The sequence below is a fragment of the Nerophis lumbriciformis genome, linkage group LG12, assembly GCF_033978685.3.
Source record: "Nerophis lumbriciformis linkage group LG12, RoL_Nlum_v2.1, whole genome shotgun sequence".
Classification (NCBI taxonomy): Eukaryota; Metazoa; Chordata; class Actinopteri; order Syngnathiformes; family Syngnathidae; genus Nerophis; species Nerophis lumbriciformis.
This window is the reverse complement of record NC_084559.2, coordinates 19,730,383-19,757,341: the sequence shown is the minus strand read 5'-3', so window position 1 is coordinate 19,757,341 and position 26,959 is coordinate 19,730,383. Positions and strand designations below refer to the sequence as shown.

Here is a 26,959-nt window from a genome sequence, read left to right as displayed (position 1 = left end):
AGAACGTTATTAAAACCAACTTTGGTCTGGAAGAAGTTGTTCATGTATTTCATTATAACCTCATCATATTCAACATACTAAAATGTAGACATTAATTTTTTTTAAAGCTACAAAACGTACTAATAAAATCCGTCAATGCTTTGGGATGGAACGCTATTGGAGGCAATTTAATTCTGAACCTGTCCCTCCACTTGATTTCTGCCTGTGAATGATTTTTAATCAGACATCCAATTCCAAAGCTACCCTTTAAGCCATTAGACCTGAGCTACATTGCACTTACTCACCACTGCCATTCCATTTCTGGCGCCCCATTCTTAATGTGATCATGTGATGTTTCTGAACTTGACCGATGGGGAGAAATTCAGCAGTGATTGAATGTCAGCTGCAGAGGGCTGCAACCCTGGGTGTAGGCAGTATAGGGTAATCCTGTGCCATTGTCCATAGGGGCAGATCATTTTTGTTTTAGTGAGATATGTTATTTTTTTAAAGGCCTACTGAAATGCGATTTTCTTTTTCAAACGGGGATAGCAGGTCCATTCTGTGTGTCATACTTGATCATTTCGCGATATTGCCATATTTTTGCTGAAAGGATTTAGTAGTGAACATCGACGATAAAGTTCGCAACTTTTGGTCGCTGATAAAAAAGCCTTGCCTGTACCGGAAGTAGCAGACGATATGCACGTGACGTCACAGGTTGTGGGGCTCCTCACATCTGCACATTGTTTACAATCATGGCCACCAGCAGCGAGAGCGATTCGGACCGAGAAAGCGACGATTTCCCCATTAATTTGAGCGAGGATGAAAGATTTGTGGATGAGGAAAGTGAGAGTGAAGGACTAGAGGGCAGTGGGAGCGATTCAGATAGGGAAGATGCTGTGAGAGGCGGGTGGGACCTGATATTCAGCTGGGAATGACTAAAACAGTAAATAAACACAAGACATATATATGCTCTATTAGCCGCAACACAACCAGGCTTATATTTAATATGCCACAAATTAATCCCGCATAACAAACACCTCCCCCCTCCCGTCCATATAACCCGCCAATACAACTCAAACACCTGCACAACACACTCAATCCCACAGCCCAAAGTACCGTTCACCTCCCCAAAGTTCATACAGCACATATATTTCCCCAAAGTCCCCAAAGTTATGTACGTGACATGCACATAGCAGCACGCACGTACGGGCAAGCGATCAAATGTTTGGAAGCCGCAGCTGCGTGCGTACTCACGGTACCGCGTCTGCGTATCCAACTCAAAGTCCTCCTGGTATAAGTCTCTGTTGTCCTAGTTCTCCACAGGCCAATGGTAAAGCTTGACTGTCATCTTCCGGGAATGTAAACAATGAAACACCGGCTGTGTTATCCGGCACAACAGTCAGGGGGTGCATTCTACGGCGTTATCCGTAAACTATCAGACTGCGTGGTCGGTAGTAGTGGGTTTCAGTAGGCCTTTAATGTCACATAAACCTAAATCAAAAGTACTTCATGTTCAGGGTGTGACGATACACGATATTGGGTTCAAGATGATATTTTAACATTACTTCAAAGTAGGGAGTGGACTGGGAAACAAATGGGTCAGAGGGGCTCTTGGGAATTGTTGTTTTTTTCTTTAAAGGCTACAATATAGTATTGGTGTGTACTACTAAGCTTTTTTTCCGTTACATTATGGCTTTTGTTCAATTGTATTTTTTTCCTGTTCTTTTCGTTTAATTTTAATTTTGCAATCCGATAAAAAATAAGCCACAAATGGCCACAGTGCCTGCCATTTATTTTGGTACCGGTACCAACATTTTCAATATTGTCTAAATAAAGGGGACCACAAAAAATAGCATTATTGTCTTTGTTTTAACAAAAAATCTTAGGGTACATTAAACATATGTTTATTATTGCAATTTAGTCCTTAAATAAAATAGTGAACATACGAGACAACTTGTCTTTTAGTAGTAAGTAAACAAACAAAGACTCCTAATTAGTCTGCTGACGTATGCAGTAACATATTGTGTCATTTATCATTCTATTATTTTGTCAACATTATGAGGGACAAACTGTAAACATTTATTATTAATCTACTTGTTGATTTACTGTTAATACCTGCTTAATTTCTGTTTTAACATGTTTTATCTACACTTCTGTTAAAATGTAATAATTACTTATTCTTCTGTTTGATACTTTACATTAGTTTTGGATGATACCACAAATTTAGGTGTGGATCCGATACCATGTCATTACAGGATCATACGTTGGTCATATTCAAAGTCCTCATGTGTCCATGGACATATTTCCTGAGTTTATGAATATAATATGAATAAAAAATATTGATTTAATCATAGTAGTATCGACTAGATACGCTCTTGTACCTGGTATCATTACAGTGGATGTTGGGTGTCGATCCAGCCATGTCTTAAAGCACGTTTCAGTGTTATAACTTCACCTTTATCATTGTTTTTTTAAGTCAAAATGCATCCATTCTCCTTTTTCTGTCTACACACCGTGTCTGCTTGTAAGTACTCCGTGTGTGTGAACCAGCAACGTCATGACGTGACGACACACCATCATTCCTGTAAAAAAAAAATATGGTGAACTGCTTCGTTTCAAACAGAGTAAAGTACCGTTTTTGGTTCATTAGTGCCGCGATACTATATTAGTGCCGCGATACTATATTAGTACCGGTACAACCCTACTCCCATGTACTATTTAGCTTATTATCTTCCCATCTCTTTGATTACCATCAAAGGATGGTAGAGAAAGAGAGAAGGGAAGTGTCCTCACTGTTCAAACTAATCAATGTCTTACAACTCATTTTTATTGCAAGTGTTGATCCAAGGTTGAAGAAGGTGGAGTTAAGCCAGTTGCACACAGAAAATGTTCTCCAAGATGATCAATTTCAGCATTTAGACTGTGAGTTTCTGTGACGCAGTTATACCTCAAAAACAGCGTCACCCATTGAAATACATTTTAATAAATTGAATCTGTGTTTGGCTGGTAAAACACTAGCATTTTGACATGCGACTTTGCTTTTGAAAGAAAAACTAACGTTTAGATTAGAAAAACTCCTTGAAAAACAATAAAATGGCATGTACCCCAATTTCTTTTTCTACCGCTTGTCCCTCTTGAGATCTGGAGCCTATACAAGACTTGTCCAAGTAACACCTTGGACAAGTCGCTACCTCATCACAGGGCCAACATAAACAGACAACATTCACATTCACGCACTAGGGAGCATTTAGTGTTGACAATCAACCTATAATAATAATAATAATAAAATAATGGATTTTATTTGTAAAAAGCACTTTACATTGAGTAAACAACCTCAAAGTGCTACAGTGTATTAATAAAAATAAAAAGATAATAACAAATAAATAAAAATAAAAACTAGAACAGCCAAATAGCTAGAACTAGTATGCATATATCTAAAAAGAAAAGGCTTCTTTAAAAAGCATCCACAGTCTGTGGTACCCTCAGGTGGTCAGGGAGAGCATTCCACAGACTGGGAGCGGCAGAGCAGAAAGCCCGGTCTCCCATTGTTCGTAGCTTTGTCCTCGGAGGTTGGAGGAGGTTAGCCTGCCCGGAGCGGAGGTGTCGTGTGGAGGATTTGGGGGTGAGTAGTTCTTTGAGGTAGAGGGGGGCATTTCCATGGAGGCACTGGTGGGTTAGTAGGGAGACTTTGTATTCAATCCTCAGTGGAACAGCAAGCCAGTGAAGGGATTTGAGAACAGGTGCCAGACTTTGGAGGTGGGAGGGGCCTATCCCCAGGTGCATGTCTTTGGAGGTGGGAGGGGCCTATACTCAGGTGCATGTCTTTGGAGGTGGGAGGGGCCTATCCCCAGGTGCATGTCTTTGGAGGTGGGAGGGGCCTATCCCCAGGTGCATGTCTTTGGAGGTGGAAGGGGCCTATCCCAGGTGCATGTCCTTGGAGGTGGGAGGAGCCTATCCCCAGGTGCATGTCTTTGGAGATGGGAGGAGCCTATCCCCAGGTGCATGTATTTGGGGATGGGAGGGGCCTATCCCTTGGTTTTCTTTAGAGGTGGGAGGGGCCTATCCCCAGGTGCATGTCTTTGGAGGTGGAAGGGGCCTATCCCAGGTGCATGTCCTTGGAGGTGGGAGGAGCCTATCCCCAGGTGCATGTCTTTGGAGATGGGAGGAGCCTATCCCCAGGTGCATGTATTTGGAGATGGTATGGGCCTATCCCCAGGTGCATGTCTTTGGAGGTGGAAGTGGCCTATCCCAGGTGCATGTCCTTGGAGGTGGGAGGAAACCGGAGTGCCTGGAGAGAGCCCATGCAGTCACGGGGAGAACATGCAAACTCCACAAAGAAGACTGTGAATACTTTGGAAAAAAGTTCATGGCATTAAGTAAAATGGGATGCTTGTAACTCTAATTTGTGCCTTCATTTTAAAGCATAATAATAAGCCAATGTACAGCTCTTATGTCAAAACACTCTTAAGTAGGGGCACTTGTAAATTGAGGTACCACTTTGTTAAAGTGAAAAATATATCTTTTTTTAAATATAGAAATGCTAAATGTGTCTGTTTCTTTACATGTTTTTTCCGTACATATTGTACTTCAAAGGCATTTTTGGTGGCATAATACACACAAACACAAATCAAAGCTCACCCCAAATATATATAAAAAAAACCCTCCACAAATGGTTCTGTAATTAATGATTCCCCTAAAAATAAAACAACATTAGCCTCCCACCTTGCACCCTCGCCCGGCAACAGCTGGGCAGCAAGGACACTGTGACTTCAGGTCTTTCGGAAAGCGGCGCCTTCATCTGCCAGATCGATGGCGTGCACTCCTGACTTGTTGTGGCATCATCCTCACATTTCATTAGCGCAGAAGAAGGCGCCACTTTTCAGGCGTTTGCTTCCACACTGGGAGCGGAAGATCTCCCCTGATTTACAAACCATTCCCCTAAACCCTCCTGGCCAACCTACTGTCCTTCACTTGTCCTTCAGGCGCTCAGCTGGCTGTACATCACAAAAGATGGATTATGGTGATAGTTTAGTATCTTTTGAACGTCCATTCATCCATCCATCCATCTTCTTCCGCTTATCCGAGGTCGGGTCGCGGGGGCAGCAGCCTAAGCAGGGAAGCCCAGACTTCCCTCTCCCCAGCCACTTAGTCCAGCTCCTCCCGGGGAATCCCGAGGCGTTCCCAGTGGCCTTCTACTGGTCGGACATGCCCTAAACACCTCCCTAGGGAGGCGTTCGGGTGGCATCCTGACCAGATGCCCGAACCACTTCATCTGGCTCCTCTCGATGTGGAGGAGCAGTGGCTTTACTTTGAGCTCCTCCCGGATTTCAGAGCTTCTCACCCTATCTCTAAGGGAGAGCCCCGCCACCCGGCGGAGGAAACTCATTACGGCCGCTTGTATCCGTGATCTTGTCCTTTCGGTTATAAAAGCTCATGACCAGCGGGGGGGTGTATATTGTAGCGTCCCAGAAGAGTTAGTGCTGCAAGGGGTTCTGGGTATTTGTTCTGTTGTGTTTACGTTGTGTTACGGTGCGGATGTTCTCCCGAAATGTGTTTGTCATTCTTGTTTGGTGTGGGTTCACAGTGTGGCGCATATTTGTAACAGTGTTCAAGTTGTTTATACGGCCACTCTCAGTGTGACCTGTATGGCTGTTTATATGGAGGAAAAGCGGACGTTACGACAGGTTATAGAGGACGAAAAAATGCAGTGCCTTCAAGCCACGCTCCCAATATTGTTGTCCGGGTGGAAATTCGGGAGAATGGTTGCCCCGGGAGATTTTCGGGAGGGGCACTGAAATTCGGGAGTCTCCCAGGAAAATCGGGAGGGTTGGCAAGTATGCCAGCACCCCCCGCGACCCCGAAAAGGACAAGCGGTAGAAAATTAATGGTTGGATATTTACACACGCGTATTTTACTAGAATACCATTATGAGCATTACATATATCAACATCAAGTACTTACTGTACTGTTTACTTGTTGAAATACCCTCGAGATACATATCTCGTGCGCACGAGATACATACAGTATCTAAAAAAAAAAAATTCCCCATGTCCCTTTAGGGGCTCCGAAAATATGTATTAATTTCTGTAATAATAAATACAGGAGAAACAACAATACAATAAATAATGTATAAAATAAATGATTAATGAACAGACACTGTGTAAAAAAACATAATGTCTTCTACTTGTAGTCCGTTCAATTGATTTTACTCTGCACATTGATGTTGAGTTCTTTTTAATGTCTTTTTTTCCCTACCTTTTCTCCGGGAGATGGAAATGCTATGCTGTTTTATGGATCACAAGTGCGAGTAGAAAATGCAATGAAAATGAAACAAAATTAACTTGACCTTTTTGGGTGTGCAAAGTGTTGTACAGGTTTAGATGACATGTATTTTATGTCTCTACAGGCAACCCCCTGCTTCTCAACTCGTCCATACAAGTAGATTTAAGTGTGGGACGCGCCTACAACACTCCCCTGTGCCTCCAGGGTGGTGCAGACAAAGCACTTTTTGACCCCTTTCCAGACATCAAGGTGAAAGTGCAAAACTCACTTATGGTCTCACTTGGTGTAGCAGAAGGGACAGAGTTCCATGCCAAAGCCCCCGTTGGGGCTTTCCCACAGGATCAGAGGCGGGATTACTGCAGCTCAATAGACAAGACAGGTGCGCTCACCTTCAATGAACCTTTGAGGACCTGTAGAGAGCAGCTGAGGACCACTGGTGTGTTTGGTTCCACTGGAGGACGACTGGTTCTACCTAATACTGGTGAGTAGGAGTTTGGTTCCAAATGGAGATAATCAGCAGAGATAAGTTTGAAAATCGGCGCTTCTTCTGGGATGCTTGGCTTTTTCCGCTTAATGCACTGGCATTGGTGTGTTACATAGTCTTCTATACCACGTTGCAAAAATGGTAAATACAATCTGTCTGAACAAACTTGTCCACCCCAACATGACCCATATCATCATGCAGGTGTTTTAGCACAGTCGGCTTTAAACATACTTGCCAACCCTCCCGGATTTTCCGGGAGACTCCCGAAATTCAGCGCCTCTCCCGAAAACCTCCCGGGACAAATTTTCTCCCGAAAATCTCCCGAAATTCAAGCGGAGCTGGAGGGGTGTGGCCTTCAGCTCCACGGACCTGAGTGACGTGTTGACAGCCTGTTCACACGTCCGCTTTCCCACAATATAAACAGCTAATGATCGAGGGCGAGTTCTTGGTTTCTTATGTGGGTTTATTGTTAGGCAGTTTCATTAACGTCCTCACAGCGCGGTAACAACACACAACAACAGCAGTCAAGTTTTCGTCTACCGTAAAGCAGTTCGTCTGTCGTAAACAGCAATGTTGTGACACTTTTAAACAGGACAATACTGCCATCTACTGTACATGCATATGTGACCCACCCATAATGTGTCGCTTTTTTGTGTAGATTTATTTATTTTATTTTGTGGTTTGAATTCGTTTTTGGAGCTGTCATTACACATTTATCAGTATTCACATTGGTCAGTAGGGGGCAGTAGGGCGTTTCTTCCCAATTGAATGCTATCACCTGCAGACCGGAAGTGTCTTGTCATTCTGATGAGCGCGACCAGTCTGTGAACAATTGAAACGTCCTGTGTGCTTTTTCCTCCTGTATAACAGGTTAGTTTTGGTGAATCAACTCACTGAATAATATCCATGTGATCTTTATAAGTTCAAGTACACATTCTGATGGTGGAGCCTAACTCTAAAGTGTTTGTGAGTTGTAGTTTGTATTTGTGAATGAATCCAGTGCACAGCTGCAGTAATCAATACAAAAAGGCGACGTGAGTGCGCAATGTTTATATAGGAACTTCTGATCCTAATTCAGACTCCCAAATTAGAGCTCCCGTTTTCTTATTGATTTTATAATGTATATTTGTATAATGTGTGTGTTCTGAAATAGTGACAGAGAATAGAACAAGGATGGACAATTCAACCCTTAACTCAACAATGAGTAGATGAGTGTTATGTGTGTGTATATGTGTAAATAAATGAACACTGAAATTCAAGTATTTCTTTTATTTATTTATATATATATATATATATATATATATATATATATATATATATATAGCTAGAATTCACTGAAAGTCAAGTATTTCTTATATATATATCTTAACCACGCCCCCAAACACGCCCCCCGCCCCACCCCCGACCACGCCCCCCACCTCCCGAAATCAGAGGTCTCAAGGTTGGCAAGTATGGCTTTAAATCACTAGGAATAACCAACTGTTTCCGTTGTCCTGTCTGCTCGTACAATATTCCTTTTTGTTTGTTTGTTCCATTCCTGTACGAGTCTGCGTGTTTCCAGATTGATTTGTTTCTTGTCTTTATAATTAGGCTTTGATTCTCTCCTCATCAAGTTAATTACCTCATTTATTGGGACGTCTTACCCATGGCACATCACTATCTTGCCAAGCTGTATCCCTGTGCAATAAGTCAGAAATGACATCTGGGGGTATTATCTCTGAGTACTCAGTCAGGTGGTCATGTAGCTGCACTAACCATCGTGACAGAGCATCAGCGGCTGCATCCGACTTGCCTCGCCGGTACTTGATGGTAAAATGGAATTAAAATCAGAATCAGAATCAGAAGAGTTTTTATTGCCAATGTTTGAGAACGGGTTCACAAACTAGGAATTTTACTTGGCGCAATCGTGCAACATAAAACAGATATAACACAGAATAGAATAACATGAGTTGTAAACTGAGCTATCGGATCTTGTTATTGTTCATGTGTCTGATGGCCGAGGGGAAAAAACTGTTCAGGTGGCGGGAGGTGTGGGTCTGGATGGACCGTAGTCTCCTGCCTGAGGGGAGAGGGGAGAATAGTTTGTGTCAGCTAAGTAACCAAACCAACGATGTCCCACTGCATTCTACTTGGCTGTGCTTAAAAGATAAGCCAGAGGAAGAATATCTGTGTATACTGCGAAGCCTGAATGAAGATGCAACTATTCTCATCAGCTGTGAGTGTCCTGATAACAAAAGCAATAACATGAAGTAGCTTTCCTTTTGTCGGTAGAGCACTGTTCAAAGGCCATCATTTGATCTGGATGTAGAGGCTTTCTGGATTGACTCAAGTGGGCTTTCTATGAGTTTAAAGAGTGGCTTGGCTATCGCCAACAAGGCGAGACACAACAGCGGGATGTTCTGTCTCCTACAAGACAGGGGTTTTGGATGAGAATTGACTGCTATACTACTATACTTTAGCTGAGCCTTATTAGATCTGGATGTAGAGGCTTTCTGGATTGACTCACGTGGGCTTTCTATGAGTTTAAAGAGTGGCTTGGCTATCTTCAAAAAGTCCCCTAGAAACCCTAGGAGGGCTCTGACCTCTCCTACTTTTGTATATTCTTAATATACAAAAAAAAAAAAGCAGACAACTGTATATTCTTAATATACAAAAGTAGGAGAGGTCAGAGCCCTCCTAGGGTTTCTAGGGAACTTTTTGAAGATAGCCAAGCCACTCTTTAAACTCATAGAAAGCGCACGTGAGTCAATCCAGAAAGCCTCTACATCCAGATCTAGATGCAACTACGGTATTCTCATCAGCTGTGAGTGTCCTGATAACAAAAGCAATAACATGAAGTAGCTTTCCTTTTGTCGGTAGAGCACTGTTCAAAGGCCATCATTTGATGCGTGAGTGTGCAGCACAAAAAAAAAGGTTCAAGTCTGGATAAGCCAACAAGGCGTGACACAACAGAGGGATGTTCTGGCTCCTACAAGACAGGGGTTTTGGATGAGAGTTGACCGCTATACTACTATACTTTAGCTGAGCCTTATTAGATCTGGATGTAGAGGCTTTCTGGATTGACTCACCTGGGCTTTCAATGAGTCTAAAGAGTGGCTTGGCTATCTTCAAAAAGTCCCCTAGAAACCCTAGGAGGGCTCTGACCTCTCCTACTTTTGTATATTCTTTGGCTCCCTATCTTTTAATTGTTGCACTGCCTCGAGGTCATTTAGGTCCATTTGAATACCCTCTCTGGTCACTAGTCGGTCTAAATATCTTACCTTTCACTAAAACAGTTCACATTTTTTGGGGCGTAATTTTATACCATGTTCTCGCAGACAACTAAGCACTTGCCTCACCTCGGTAACGTGGGCATGAAAAGTTTTAGAAAAACAGAGCACTCATCACTAAAACTCTCGATGACTCCTTCCATGCATCTCTGAAATGCAGCTGGGGCATTGGTAAGGCCAAAAGGAAAGCACATCTACTCATATAACCCCCAAGGTGTGCTAAATGCAGTTAGATGTCTGGAACACTTTTCAACAAAACCTTGGTGGTAAGCACTGCCTTAATCAAGTATCGAAAACCACCGATTGCTATCCCTGGTTATCAAGGTTCAAGGTTCAACTATATTGTCAATTCGTAACATGTACAATAACATACGAATCAAAATTTCATTTTCAGCACAGACCCATTCAAGAGCAGACAAGCATTACAGGGAAACAGAACAGAAACACTGACGGGTCAGCCAGTTTCTGGCGCCCCTAAAGGTGGGAAACCGGTAAACATTGGGGGAGGAAGGGGTAATAAAATAATCAGTCCAAGGCTGGGGGTCCAGACTAAGGCCAGGAAAAGAAAACTCAATAGCCATAGCACTCATAATCAAGTTACAAATAATTCACAACACTTGCCACAGACATTGTCCCAACTTTGATCTCTCAGGTCATTCTTGAAAGCTGTCATACTTTGTGCTGTACATATTTTTCGGAAAGTCTTTTCGTCATCAATGTTCCTCTTCTTGTAGTTTCCGTCATAGATTATGAAAACTGGCAGATGATCACTGAGGTCGGATATTAGCAGACCAATTGTGGTGTTATTTATTATCAAAATCATTAGTAAAAATACTATCAATACGTGTGTCCTGAGATTCTCCTTGGCTTTGTGATTTTAGGATATAAACTCAGGCTATACATTGTGTCTATGAAGTCATCTGTAGACTTTTGTTTGTTAGGGTTCAAAGGGCAATGTTGAAGTGTCCACATAAGAAGGTTATTTTTTTGACTGATTTCATCAGTAAAGCCTTAATCCAGTTCTAAAACGTATCAAATGTCTGCTGAGTTGTTGCTTTGACACAACTCTGCATGTTTTCCAGGAGTCAGCATGCTGGTGCCTCATGGAGCTGTGGCTGAAGATATGTGGTGGGAGATGTACATGGTGATCAGTCTCGGGGAAGCAAGGTGAGGCTAACTAAAGATCTTATCTACCATCTGTTCATTTGTCACATTATTGTGTCGCCCATCTCCCTCAACGTTTCATCCTTGGTTCACCACTAGTGGAATACGCCAAAAATAAGACCATTTCTCACGTAATGCTGGCACAAAAACTGGCATCTTACTGGCACATTGCTAGTAGGGTAGCATAATGAATTTGTGTTTCTTGGGCGTTTAAGCAAACAGGCAGGGACTTCATGTAGTAATGCATCACAGAGACACACGTAATAAGCTTTTTCATGAAAAGAATATACATATAGAAGGCACTCTTAAAGGGGAACATTATCACCAGACCTATGTAAGCGTCAATATATACCTTGATGTTGCAGAAAAAAGACCATATATTTTTTTAACCTATTTCCGAACTCTAAATGGGTGAATTTTGGCGAATTAAACGCCTTTCTATTATTCGCTCTCGGAGCGATGATGTCACAACGTGGCGTCACATCGGGAAGCAATCCGCCATTTTCTCAAACACCGAGTCAAATCAGCTCTGTTATTTTCCGTTTTTTTCGACTGTTTTCCGTACCTTGGAGACATCATGCCTCGTTGGTGTGTTGTCGGAGGGTGCAACAACACGAACAGGGACGGATTCAAGTTGCACCAGTGGCCCAAAGATGCGAAAGTGGCAAGAAATTGGACGTTTGTTCCGCACACTTTACCGACGAAAGCTATGCTACGACAGAGATGGCAAGAATGTGTGGATATCCTGCGACACTCAAAGCAGATGCATTTCCAACGATAAAGTCAAAGAAATCTGCCACCAGACCCCCATTGAATCTGCCGGAGTGTGTGAGCAATTCAGGGACAAAGGTCCTCGGTAGCACGGCAAGCAATGGCGGCAGTTTGTTCCCGCAGACGAGCGAGCTAAACCCCCTATCGACCCTAGCTTCCCTGGCCTGCTGACATCAACTCCAAAACTGGACAGATCAGCTTTCAGGAAAAGAGCACGGATGAGGGTATGTCTACAGAATATATTAATTGATGAAAATTGGGCTGTCTGCACTCTCAAAGTGCATGTTGTTGCCAAATGTATTTCATATGCTGTAAACCTAGTTCATAGTTGTTAGTTTCCTTTAATGCCAAACAAACACATACCAATCGTTGGTTAGAAGGCGATCGCCGAATTCGTCCTCGCTTTCTCCCGTGTCGCTGGCTGTCGTGTCGTTTTCGTCGGTTTCGCTTGCATACGGTTCAAACCGATATGGCTCAATAGCTTCAGTTTCTTCTTCAATTTCGTTTTCGCTACCTGCCTCCACGCTACAACCATCCGTTTCAATACATTCGTAATCTGTTGAATCGCTTAAGCCGCTGAAATCCGAGTCTGAATCCGAGCTAATGTCGCTATAGCTTGCTGTTCTTTCTGCCATGTTTGTTTGTGTTGGCTTCACTATGTGACGTACAGGAAAATGGACGGGTGGTTAAAATCAGGCACTTTGAAGCTTTTTTTAGGGATATTGCTCGATGGGTAAAATTTTGAAAAAAACTTCGAAAAATATAATAAGCCACTGGGAACTGATTTTTAATGGTTTTAACAATTCTGAAATTGTGATAATGTTCCCCTTTAACAAAATAACTTTACAAGTCAAATGTTGGTTCAGGGATTTAATTTACCAACTGCATTACACATTCTCATTAAGTATGTGAAAGATGTTTAAAACAGTTCATTAATGTTATGATAATTACACTAAAGAAGCATTAAATGAACAGGATTCTAATGTGCAGCCATCTGATCACAAATGACCTCTAAAACACATCACACCTGGGCCACCAAATCATTTTATATGGCCCGCAAAAACCTGGAAATGTGTGTCAATATGGCATTTTATCATGCATGTTAAATGTGTTTCTTTAATGACATAAAATCAACTGTGAAGAACTGCCGTTCTTCACAACTCAACATTATTTGATGCAAAAAACTATTACAAGCGTTTTTGTGGTCATGGAAATACGTTTTGAAATACATTTTCTATAGTTGAACTTTAACACTTGCTTGTCACCTTGACTTATGGTTGCAAAGCAATTTTTCCATTTTTGTTGGCATACAACATGATAAGGAGAGGGGAAGGAGGAAGCCCAAGGAGACCCAAAGCCAGAGTGGCACGGCCCGGCCCCCGCCCGACCGCGGCAATCCCCCTAGCACCCCGGGCGCAGTCCCCAGCCCAACCACCCACGAGAGGGACAAACCACCCTAACCCTAACCCAAACCAAGGCGACCGCCCCAAGCCCCACCCGCACCCCAACTACCCCAAACCGCTAGACCATCTATGGATCAGCCCGCCAGGCCGGAACCAGGGAACACACCGAAGGCCCACCCGACCCCCAGAACCCGGCTCCTCCGGCACCCAGGACCCCCCATCCACGGAGCAAGACCCGTAGGAGCAGAGCAACAGCCCCTTCCCCCATGGGACTCAGTTTAGGAAATTCATTAGCGGTGCCCAAAGAGATCGGAATTCTGTCAGTTGTTGTTTTGATTCTGCAGACACATGCTGGGTATTATTGGACAAATCAGACTAATTTAGTGCACAGAAACATACCGACTTAAAAAAGTGACATGACGTCAGACAAGGCAGCACACATCTTCAATGATTAATTTCAAACTAGTAAAAAGAATAATTACATTATGTGCTGTCATCTGTGTCAGTAGAAATGTTCACATTTCAGCCTCCAAGCATTCCACTTCCAACCAGAGAAATCATGCTGTGTATATGATTTTTATGTTTTACACACACACACACACACACACACACACACACACACACACACACACACACACACACACACACACACACGCTCAAATCAACTACAAAGAACCATTTAAAATAGCTACTAAATAAATCAGAAGTTACTCACAAGCATACTTGCCAACCTTGAGAGCTCCGATTTCGGGAGGTGGGGGGGTGGGGAGTGGGGGCGTGGTCGAGGGGTGGGGCGGGGCGTGGTTAAGAGGGGAGGAGTATATTGACAGCTAGAATTCACCAAGTATTTCATACATATATATATATATATATATATATATATGTATCCTGACAATATGCAAACAAATCTGTGTTTAGATAATTGATACTTCAAACTTGCATAAATATAACATGAATATAAGATAACTTGGCTTCTGAGAGCTTCAAATTGTAATGAATAAAATGGTAAAGTTGTTGATAAACAAGCAATTATTTTAATAATTAAATATGGTCATTTTAAATGAATTATTATGATAGTTTAAAATTAATTATTTCAAATATGTTTATTTTAATGTACCGGTATAATTCTATGGCTGGATGTAATAAGGAGTCAGAAAAAAATACAAATAAAAATACAATTAATGTTGATGTTTTTAGCAAAATATAGTAAAAATGTATTTCGTTTTTTTTTTTTTTTTAATTAATAAATATATTTATTTTTAGGTAAGATAAACATAACAATACAATTTATCTCTAGTCTGGATGATTTAGTTCTTGTCACCCTGTTGTCCTCCCATCGTGAAAAAAGGCTGTCCTCACTCAGGTCCGCATGGAGCTGGAGGGGGCGTGGCCTCCAGCTCCGGCTGAAAATCGGGAGATTTTCGGGAGAATATTTGTCCCGGGAGGTTTTCGGGTGAGGCGCTGAATTTCGGGAGTCTCCCGGAAAATTCGGGAGGGTTGGCAAGTATGCTCACAAGTTACTCAATATTTAAGTCGTTTTTTCACACAATACTTACTCTTACTCAAGTAATTATTTTGAAGACTACTTTTTACTTTTAAAATAACAGCACTCTTACTTGAGTACAATATTTGGGTACTAAACCCACCTCTGGCCATTAATTGTTGTTTACTTGCTTGTATCTATAATTCCTTTATACCTAAATTGCTAAAAATAAATACCATATTTTAAGGAAATTTTACCTGCAGTGTCCAGTATCCAGTATTTATTTCACAGTAACACTGCTTGATTTATTTTTTGATTTTTTTTTGCTGAAAATTTACTGAATTGATATCAGCTCACTGAAACGTTTCGAATTGTTTTGTTCTAAAAAAAAATTAGATCGTCCCTAAATCGTATCGCAACCACACATATTGAATGGAATCGAATCGTTGTTAAAAGAAATGGTTACACCCTACTCAAACACTGGACTACTTTAACTCATGGTGGAAATGCTCTTTATTCAAGGTATGCTCACAATTCAAAGCAAAAAGCCCAGACACTGCTCATATGTCAAATTACTTGTGAGTTACGATACTCATGCACTTAGATACCGCTGAGTACATAATGTTTCGATATTGTTGAAATGTCAATAGCACTCACCATAAATTAATTGAAAAATGTACGTTTGATACATGTGATCGTTATCGGCATTGGCGTCAGTCGATTTCACTTATGGATCATCGGAATGGGCAGCATAAAACCCTGATCGGAACATCCCTATGAATTGGACAAATCTCAGGTTGGATAAAGATTCTAAAGGCAGAAGTGTTTGACCTTCCTCACATCTCATTGTGTTGACTGCCAGCCTGCAAAGCTGCAAGAATCTGAATGAAGTTTGTTATTTGCAGAATCCTGACAGGTGGTGATGTACACATTGATGCTCAGGAGGCTGTGGAGAAGCTTCGGTTTGTGGCACATGACCTCAGATGAAGGCTTTTAAAAAGTATTCCATTTCTCCTACTGACTGTCACGAAGCAAAATCAAACCTTCAAGCTCTTATTCGTCCCATGCACTCTGCCTAAGAGTCAATATGTGTGCTCTGGATGAGAGTCACCACCTCAGAGGCGTGTAGAGACAGAATGTGGTGACGGATCACAGAGTAGAAGGCATCACCATCCCTCGAGAAACACTATCTCTGCGGTGCACGTGTCACGGCTTGGTAATGACCCTTGGATGGACTCTCGATGCTCTTCACTGCGGTGAGCCATGAGGGACACCCATTTCTTCTGAAGCACCGACGTTTATTCACAGTCCTCCATTAGAGCAAGGTCACAAAATAAAATGGAGCTACATTCATGCTGTACACGGTAGAAGGATAGGGACCCAAGATGATTGAAATAATGGCTAGTAATCATCTTAAGTTAAAGTACAAAGTACCAATGATTGTCACACACACACTAGGTGTGGCGAAATTATTCTCTGCATTTGACCCATCACCATTGATCACCCCCTGGGAGGTGAGGGGACCAGTGAGCAGTAGATGATTTAACCCCCAATTACGACCCTTGATGCTGAGTGCCAATGGGTCCCATGTTTATAGTCTTTGGTAAGATTCAGCCGGGGCTTGAACTCACAACCTACCGATCTCAGGGCGGACACTCTAACCACTAGGCCACTGAGTAGGTGCACTAGGCCATTGAGTAGTAGTCTCTAGAATTACTTGATGTACAAGCGTCTTTCTAACTTGGAAAGGCTTCTCTCAGGTGTCTCCGAATTAACATGGAGCAATTCAGCTCGGGAGGGCTGTCAGCGTTCGCTGTTCAAATGAGTCACTTGTGCAGCGCGGTGGTTAAAATAAATGGAACATAAAGTACTCAAGCTGTCCTTGTCTTCAGTGCTTCCTCGTGACTTTAGAACATTTAGTGAAAAAATTATGTTTTGCCTTTAGATTTGATTCCTAATGTGCTTGTTTATCCTGTCAGTGAGTGTGCATGCCCTCTTACATCTTTAGAGGACCTGTATAAGAGAAACTGCAGCAGGGGAGCAAACGGCATCCTCAGGGACTCATCCCACCCAGGTCACCACTGGCTTGAGCTCTTGCCCTCAGGGAGGCGCTATAAGACCATCAAAGCAAGGACAAATAGACTGAAAAACAGTTTATATCCGAGAGCTGTTATTGCCCTAAACTCTGCACTTACCTGAACACTCACCACTTTATTAACTTGCTTACATCTGATAGAGATCTGCTGTGCAATATGTTTTTAAAATGTTTACTATGTTTTTAAAATTGTTCTTATTGTTTGTTGTCTTAAGAGTATTGTATGTAGGTTGTTTTAAAAGCACTGAGCTGGATTGCTGTTCAATTTCGTTGCTTCCATGCAATGATAATAAAGGTATTCTGATTCTGAAAACCTATTTCGGAGACTGCCATGTTTCCCTGTAGATGTTAGTGCTATGTATCTGAGCAGCTGTCCATCACTGTGTATCTGAGCAGCTGTCAATCACGCCAAGCCCACAAAGAATTGCTTCACTTTAATGTCCAGCTCCTATCAGTGCCAATTCTGCACACTCTGACAGATTCCATTGAGTCTTATTTTTGAGATGTGTTCTCCAAGGTGCACTTTTGCTTAGGTCAGACATATTCCCTTTGCAGCCCAGGCTATATGAGGGCTTTGTACTACTGGGGCAGTAGCAGCTTTGTTCTGATGAGAAAAAAAACCTTTAAAGAAGAGTTAAGTGGTTTCTGTTGGTGTTTTTGCAGAATTTCTGTCCACTGTAATGCTCTTTGTTATGTATTTTTGTCTTTATGCCCTCTGTTCTTGAACAATAAGTTCTAAAAGGAGAACAAATATAGATTATAGATAGATGTCTAAGACTAAAGGTGCAGTGTTGACATAACTCCTAACTCATTTCATTAGTTTGTTGGAGAAATCTTTGGATCATCCGATTGAATACTTATTGGTCCACATGGTTGGTTGGTTGAAGTTTATTTGGAACATGTATAACATTTCAGTATGACACATCACATATTTTCATTTTTCTTTACAACACGGTGTCTCTCGCTCGGCCCCGCTGACGTACAGTAGTCTCTCCGGGCCTAACCGTTGCTGGCTGGGCCTCGCTGTCAGAGTCGCTCCCGGGCCGCTGCCACTGTCTGTTATTGGTCGTGCCTGGGATGGTGTTACTGGTCGTGCCTGGGATGGTGGAAGGCTGCGGCACCAAGCCAGAAGGTTGGTCAAGTTTGAAAAAGTTTGGTCAATTTGAGGAATAAAGGAAAACAAAGTTTGTGGTCAGCTCTTTGTCACTCTCTCTGTGTAGCTCAATGGTAAATAATATTAAAAGCTTCACCACTTAGTCATCATTTTTGCGCTTAACTAACTTCTCTATGACTTCAAGACGTCTTCTGTTTGCCGCTGCTGCCCACTGCTCCCCTCACCTCCCAGGGGGTGATCAAGGGTGATGGGTCAAATGCAGAGAATAATCTCGCCACACCTAGTGTGTGTGTGACAATCATTGGTACTTTAACTTTAACTTTTTTAATGTTGTCATTACAGCCACAAGTGGTGGAAAAGTGTATTACCTACCGCTGTGGCCCATACGGCTGAGAAAGGTCACATGGTTAAAGGGGAACATTATCACCAGACCTATGTAAGCGTCAATATATACCTTGATGTTGCAGAAAAAAGACCATATATTTTTTTAACCGATTTCCGAACTCTAAATGGGTGAATTTTGGCGAATTAAACGCCTTTCTAATATTCGCTCTCGGAGCGATGACGTTACAACGTGACGTCACATCGGGAAGCAATCCGCCATTTTCTCAAACACCGAGTCAAATCAGCTCTGTTATTTTCCGTTTTTTCAACTGTTTTCCGTACCTTGGAGACATCATGCCTCGTCGGTGTGTTGTCGGAGGGTGTAACAACACGAACAGGGACGGATTCAAGTTGCACCAGTGGCCCAAAGATGCGAAAGTGGCAAGAAATTGGACGTTTGTTCCGCACACTTTACCGACGAAAGCTATGCTACGACAGAGATGGCAAGAATGTGTGGATATCCTGCGACACTCAAAGCAGATGCATTTCCAACGATAAAGTCAAAGAAATCTGCCGCCAGACCCCCATTGAATCTGCCGGAGTGTGTGAGCAATTCAGGGTCAAAGGACCTCGCTAGCACGGCAAGCAATGGCGGCAGTTTGTTCCCGCAGACGAGCGAGCTAAACCCCCTGGATGTCTTGGCTCACACCGTCCCTTATGCCACCGAAGATGATCAAGAGAAGAATATCGACCCTAGCTTCCCTGGCCTGCTGACACCAACTCCAAAACTGGACAGATCAGCTTTCAGGAAAAGAGCATGGATGAGGGTATGTCTACAGAATATATTAATTGATGAAAATTGGGCTGTCTGCACTCTCAAAGTGCATGTTGTTGCCAAATGTATTTCATATGCTGTAAACCTAGTTCATAGTTGTTAGTTTCCTTCAATGCCAAACAAACACATACCAATCGTTGGTTAGAAGGCGATCGCCGAATTCGTCCTCGCTTTCTCCCGTGTCGCTGGCTGTCGTGTCGTTTTTGTCGGTTTCGCTTGCATACGGTTCAAACCGATATGGCTCAATAGCTTCAGTTTCTTCTTCAATTTCGTTTTCGCTACCTGCCTCCACACTACAACCATCCGTTTCAATACATGCCTAATCTGTTGAATCGCTTAAGCCGCTGAAATCCGAGTCTGAATCCGAGCTAATGTCGCTATAAACTTGCTGTTCTATGCGCCATGTTTGTTTGTATTGGCATCACTGTGTGACGTCACAGGAAAATGGACGGGTGTATATAACGATGGTTAAAATCAGGCACTTTGAAGCTTTTTTTAGGGATATTGCGTGATAGGTAAAATTTTGAAAAAAACTTGAAAAATAAAATAAGCCACTGGGAACTGATTTTTAATGGTTTTAACCCTTCTGAAATTGTGATAATGTTCCCCTTTAACCACGACCCATCAAGAGCAAGGGTGAAGTGTCTTGCTCAAGGACACAACAGACATGACGAGGTTGGTAGTAGGTGGGGATCGAACCAGGAACCCTCAGGTTGCTGGCAAGGCCACTCTCCAAACCGCGCCACGCAGTCCCCATGTCTGTGGACATTCTGCACAAAGTCCGTTCTAATCAGAGTACGCTCAAGTCGGTCCATCCAGACACCCTATGGAGGAAACTCATGTATATCTTACAGTATATCTGCAATCTTGTTCTTTTGGTCACTGCCCAAAACTGGGGACCACAAACGTATGGTGCCTTCCAACGCAGCTCTTTTTCCACGACAGTCTGGTACAGCGACTGCATTATTGCAAATGCTGCACCGATTTGCCTGTCAATCTTGCTCTTCAGCCTTCCCTCACTCGTACAAAAGATTCCCAAATATATTAAATGTGGGGTACAAATCCCCCTTTTACGTCTGTAAACCATGGCCTCATATTAGGAGATGCTGAACTTGGTCCCAGAAGCTCCACACTTAGCTGTGAATCGCCCCAGTCAACGCTGAAAGGTCATAGACTGATGACATCAGGAACACATCATCTTCAAATAGCCGAGATGAGATCCTAAGGCCCGCCAACTGCACAACTTGAAAGCCTTGGCTGTGCCTAAAAATTATGTCAATCAAAATTATAGACAGGACTGGGTGACAAAGGACAGTCTTTGAGTCCAATGTTTCTGTGAACAGGGTTGACTTGCAGCTGAAAATGCAAACCAGGCTCCTGTTTCAGTTGTAAAAGGACTGAATGACACTTAGTGAGGTGTCACAAATTCGGTTCTCCCACAGAACTTCACATAAGACACAGAGAAGGACATGGTTGAATGCCTTTTGCAAATCCACAAAGCACATGTGGACAGGTTGGGCAACTCCCACTTGTATGTCCCTTCCAGTTACCTTGCAAGTTTAGAACTCAAGTTTCAACTGAACTGGCATGTTTTATGTTTGTTCACTTTTAAACACCGTATTGCTTATCAAAATATTGTAAAACAATTGCAATCTGGACACTCTGTCATTGGTGCCAGTGTTTCCAGCAAACTGTCTGGCTTTTTCTAGAACAACATTCTTTTACTATGAGTGTTCAGTATTGAAAGTTATGCTGAACTAGGGATCGGTATCCTTTACATTTGAACTGATATGGTACCAATTCCCGGCACCTGGGAATCAAGTGTTCAGTTATTACAAACCCTGTTTCCATATGAGTTGGGAAATTGTGTTAGATGTAAATATAAACGGAATACAATGATTTGCAAATCCTTTTCAACCCATATTCAGTTGAATATGCTACAAAGACAACATATTTGATGTTCAAACTGATAAATTTTTTTTTTTTGCAAATAATCATCAACTTTAGAATTTGATGCCAGCAACACGTGACAAAGAAGTTGGAAAAGGTGGCAATAAATACTGATAAAGTTGATGAATGCTCATCAAACACTTATTTGGAACATCCCACAGGTGAACAGGCAAAAATGGGAACAGGTGAGTACCATGATTGGGTATAAAAGTAGATTCCATGAAATGCTCAGTCATTCACAAACAAGGATGGGGCGAGGGTCACCACTTTGTCAACAAATGCGTGAGCAAATTGTTGAACAGTTTAAGAAAAACCTTTCTCAACCAGCTATTGCAAGAAATTTAGGGATTTCACCATCTACGGTCCGTAATATCATCAAAGGGTTCAGAGAATCTGGAGAAAGATCAGCTAAGATCCCTCAGGCTGTACTGTACTGCATCAACACGCGACATCAGTGTGTAAAGGATATCCCCACATGGGCTCAGGAACACTTCAGAAACCCACTGTCAGTAACTACAGTTGGTCGCCACATCTGTAAGTGCAAGTTAAAACTCTCCTATGCAAGGCGAAAACCGTTTATCAACAACACCCAGAAACGCCGTCGGCTTCGCTGGGCCTGAGCTCATCTAACATGGACTGATACAAAGTGGAAAAGTGTTCTGTGGTCTGACGAGTCCACATTTCAAATTGTTTTTGGAAACTGTGGACGTCGTGTCCTTCGAACCAAAGAGGAAAAGAACCATTCGGATTGTTATAGGCGCAAAGTTGAAAAGCCAGCATCTGTGATGGTATGGGGGTGTATTAGTGCCCAAGGCATGGGTAACTTACACATCTGTGAAGGCGCCATTAATGCTGAAAGGTACATACAGGTTTTGGATCAACATATGTTGCCATCCAAGCAATGTTACCATGGACGCCCCTGCTTATTTCAGCAAGACAATGCCAAGCCACGTGTTACATCAACGTGGCTTCATAGTAAAAGAGTGCGGGTACTAGACTGGCCTGCCTGTAGCCCAGACCTGTCTCCCATTGAAAATGTGTGGCGCATTATGAAGCCTAAAATACCACAACGGAGACCCCCGGACTGTTGAACAACTTAAGCTGTACATCAAGCAAGAATGGGAAAGAATTCCACCTGAGAAGCTTAAAAAAGGTGTCTCCTCAGTTCCCAAACGTTTACTGAGTGTTGTTAAAAGGAAAGGCCATGTGACACAGTGGTGAACATGCCCTTTCCCAACTACTTTGGCATGTGTTGCAGCCATGAAATTCTAAGTTAATTATTATTTGCAAAAAAATATAAAGTTTATGAGTTTGAACATCAAATATCTTGTCTTTGTCGTGCATTCAATTGAATATGGGTTGAAAAGGATTTGCAAATCATTGTATTCCGTTTATATTTACATCTGACACAATTTCCCAACTCATATGGAAACGGGGTTTGTATACGGTATCTTGTTTTTTGATTACATTTGAGTCTCATTTGCAATGCAGTTGGACTTCCAAAACATTAGATGGCAGAAGATGTATCTATGGTATGTTGTCTAACAAAGAAGCACATGTTTCCATTAAGTTGAGATGTTATGTTGCGCCCTACAAAGTGTTTATACTGTAAGTATTGTGCTTATTACACACCAGCTCTTTGATTGTATCAATATTCTTAGGTATAGTTTCCTATACCAAATTTGGAGGTATTGAAATCACCATGTAAAATAGCTAATGCTAATACTAGCCTGTTCATGGCAAATCCAATGTAAATCGGCTTTAAGCATTTTGAAAGAGTGGAGCATTACTTTACGTTCCAGCATTTTCTAGCAAGAATACTTGCTTTGTTGCTGTTGAAAATTGCAACGTCACTGAAAGGGAGTTTGGCTGAGTGCTGCTTGAGCCGATGTTTAGTCTGCAACCGGACCTGACGTCACATGCAACAAAGCTATTGAAATATGGCACCGTTTGAATTTACGGGAATCAATGGTACTTTTATAGACACCGACCAAATTCCGTCAATGCCTGTAAAATTACCAAAACCCGTACCCATCCCTATGCTGAACCATTGTTCCCTCCTATTAGGATTCCCAGAACTATTTATTCTAAACTCCAAACTTACTTTACTGTCGGCTATCTTGTTTGTTCTAAGCCTTTTTTAATGAACACACTCCAACGCAGCAGCAAATTGCAATGACTTTGACCCGGGCTGGGAAACAAATCCTGCAGGCTGAACACTAGAGAGCTAACATTCACGCTTGCAAGGAGTCAAGCCTCAAGGCATGTTTTGCTTCTAGCCCACCTGTTTGCATAAGCTGCTCATTAGTCTGGTGGTTTTTTGTGCTTCAGCCGCGTAAAGGTAGTGTTGAACAGACGGGTATAAAAAAATAAAAATAAACGTTTTGTCAGATACAGTGCTTAGAGGGGAACATTATCACAATTTCAGAAGGGTTAAAACCATTAAAAATCAGTTCCCAGTGGCTTATTTTATTTTTCAAAGTTTTTTTCAAAATTTTACCCATCACGCAATATCCCTAAAAAAAGCTTCAAAGTGCCTGATTTTAACCATCGTTATATACACCCGTCCATTTTCCTGTGACGTCACATAGTGAAGCCAACACAAACAAACATGGGGCATAGAACAGCAAGCTATAGCGACATTAGCTCGGATTCAGACTCAGATTTCAGCGGCTTAAGCGATTCAACAGATTACGCATGTATTGAAACGGATGGTTGTAGTGTGGAGGCAGGTAGCGAAAACGAAATTGAAGAAGAAACTGAAGCTATTGAGCCATATCGGTTTGAATCGTATGCAAGCGAAACCGACGAAAACGACACGACAGCCAGCGACACGGGAGAAAGCGAGGACGAATTCGGCGATCGCCTTCTAACCAACGATTGGTATGTGTTTGTTTGGCATTAAAGGAAACTAACAACTATGAACTAGGTTTACAGCATATGAAATACATTTGGCAACAACATGCACTTTGAGAGTGCAGACAGCCCAATTTTCATCAATTAATATCTTCTGTAGACATACCCTCATCCGCTCTCTTTTCCTGAAAGCTGATCCGTCCAGTTTTGGAGTTGATGTCAGCAGGCCAGGGAAGCTAGGGTCGATATTCTTCTCTTGATCATCTTCGGTGGCATAAGGGACGGTGTGAGCCAAGACATCCAGGGGGTTTAGCTCGCTCGTCTGCGGGAACAAACTGCTGCCATTGCTTGCCGTGCTACCGAGGTCCTTTGTCCCTGAATAGCTCACACACTCCGGCAGATTCAATGGGGGTCTGGCGGCAGATTTCTTTGACTTTATCGTTGGAAATGCATCTGCTTTGAGTGTCGCAGGATATCCACACATTCTTGCCATCTCTGTCGTAGCATAGCTTTCGTTGGTAAAGTGTGCGGAACAAGCGTCCAATTTCTTGCCACTTTCGCATCTTTGGGCCACTGGTGCAACTTGAATCCGTCCCTGTTCGTGTTGTTACACCCTCCGACAACACACCGACGAGGCATGATGTCTCCAAGGTACGGAAAACAGTCGAAAAAACGGAAAATAACAGAGCTGATTTGACTTGGTTTTTGAGAAAATGGCGGATTGCTTCCCGATGTGACGCCACGTTGTGACGTCGTCGCTCCGAGAGCGAACATTAGAAAGGCGTTTAATTTGCCAAAATTCACCCATTTAGAGTTCGGAAATCGGTTAAAAAAATATATGGTCTTTTTTCTGCAACATCAAAGTATATATTGACGCTTGCATAGGTCTGGTGATAATGTTCCCCTTTAGAGTTTATCTGTGTGAATTGTTTATACAATGAGGTGAACTAAAAAGCTAAATGATAAGTCATTTAAAGAATCAATCAATATGTATTTGTATACCCCTTAATCACGAGTGCCTCAAAGGGCTTCACAGTCCACAATGACATCTTCGGATCTGAAAATAATTGTTAAATACATTTTGTGGGTTTTAATATTTATTCTAGGAATTATTAAAAGGCCGGAACAGATCTGAGGAGCCGCTGTAGGCTCATATGGCAGGTCTGAGCTATAAAACAATTGGACAATCAATTATGCGCTGGAATCCATTTATTAATCATGTGCAGCCTGTACCTTTTTTTGTCAGTCGGGGACCAAAGAAGTCCAATTGAGAGTCTCCCTTTAAAGGGGAACATTATCACAATTTCAGAAGGGTTAAAACCATTAAAAATCAGTTCCCAGTGGCTTATTATATTTTTCGAAGTTTTTTTCAAAATGTTACCCATAACGCAATATCCCTAAAAAAAAGCTTCAAAGTGCCTGATTTTAACCATCGTTATATACACCCGTCCATTTTCCTGTGACGTCACACAGTGATGCCAACACAAACAAACAGCAAGGTATAGCGACATTAGCTCGGATTCAGACTCGGATTTCAGCGGCTTAACACTGTCTGATAAGATAATTACTAAGAACTATGAACTAGGTTTACAGCATATGAAATACATTTGGCAACAACATCCACTTTGAGAGTGCAGACAGCCCATTTCAGGCGCACTAAGAACATATATTTTTCCACGATTTCAGCACTCAGGTTAACCATACCTAAATAGACACAAAATACTGCATTACACAAGACTACCCGAATGTACTCGAATGATTGAAAAAAATAAATGTTTTTAAGCTAAATTATTGGTAAACACAGTTTATGTATAATAATTTACGTAAAACCGCGAGTAATGAATAAAGTTTTCATCAATTAATATATTCTGTAGACATACCCTCATCCGCTCTCTTTTCCTGAAAGCTGATCTGTCCAGTTTTGGAGTTGATGTCAGCAGGCCAGGGAAGCTAGGGTCGATATTCTTCTCTTGATCATCTTCGGTGGCATAAGGGACGGTGTGAGCCAAGACATCCAGGGGGTTTAGCTCGCTCGTCTGCGGGAACAAACTGCCGCCATTGCTTGCCGTGCTACCGAGGTCCTTTGTCCCTGAATTGCTCACACACTCCGGCAGATTCAATGGGGGTCTGGCGGCAGATTTCTTTGACTTTATCGTTGGAAATGCATCTGCTTTGAGTGTCGCAGGATATCCACACATTCTTGCCATCTCTGTCGTAGCATAGCTTTCGTCGGTAAAGTGTGCGGAACCATTGTCCAATTTCTTGCCACTTTCGCATCTTTGAGCCACTGGTGCAACTTGAATCCGTCCCTGTTCGTGTTGTTACACCCTCCGACAACACACCGACGAAAGTGAGAAAATGGCGGATTGCTTCCCGATGTGACGTCACAACGCTCCGAGAGCGCATAATAGAAAGGCGTTTAATTCGCCAAAATTCACCCATTTAGAGTTCGGAAATCGGTTAAAAAAATATATGGTCTTTTTTCTGCAACATCAAGGTATATATTGACGCTTACATAGGTCTGGTGATAATGTTCCCCTTTAAACTGGAATTACTTGTGGGACTCTTGGGGTTTTTACCTGAATCAAATGAAGAAAGCATTTGCTTCTACTGTGCAGTTCCTCCAATACCAGCATATAATGCATCGTAATAGACACTGAATCCACACAGCCTCGAAGACCTTCAGGACCACTTACTGGATGTGCAAATGACTTTTGTTGTCTGTGGTGGACTCAGGCTTCTCTTTGTAATTCTGTGTAGTGCAGATACACTGGAAGGCTACCAAATCCCCCTAAGCCCAGAGGTGACGTACGGTCCTCCTGGTCTGGACCTGGCCTGCCCAGTGGCCATGACCATGGCTCACTGTGCCGAGGTGGACTCTGAGAACTGGACCATTCAGCTCAAGAGGAGGACCCAGGACAGTAAATGGGAGGTGAGATTGATTGATTGA

General features: G+C 42.4%; 1 protein-coding gene across 1 annotated transcript in view; it reads left to right on the top strand.

The window, feature by feature from the left end:
• LOC133623085 (netrin receptor UNC5D-like) overlaps positions 1-26,959 on the top strand; it is a 163,440-nt gene that overhangs the window by 104,163 nt on the left and 32,318 nt on the right. The window contains exons 11-13 of the mRNA XM_061986044.1: positions 6,386-6,742; positions 11,097-11,181; positions 26,770-26,941. Coding sequence (XP_061842028.1) covers positions 6,386-6,742; positions 11,097-11,181; positions 26,770-26,941 — 614 coding nt within the window. The remainder of the gene's footprint in view (positions 1-6,385; positions 6,743-11,096; positions 11,182-26,769; positions 26,942-26,959) is intronic.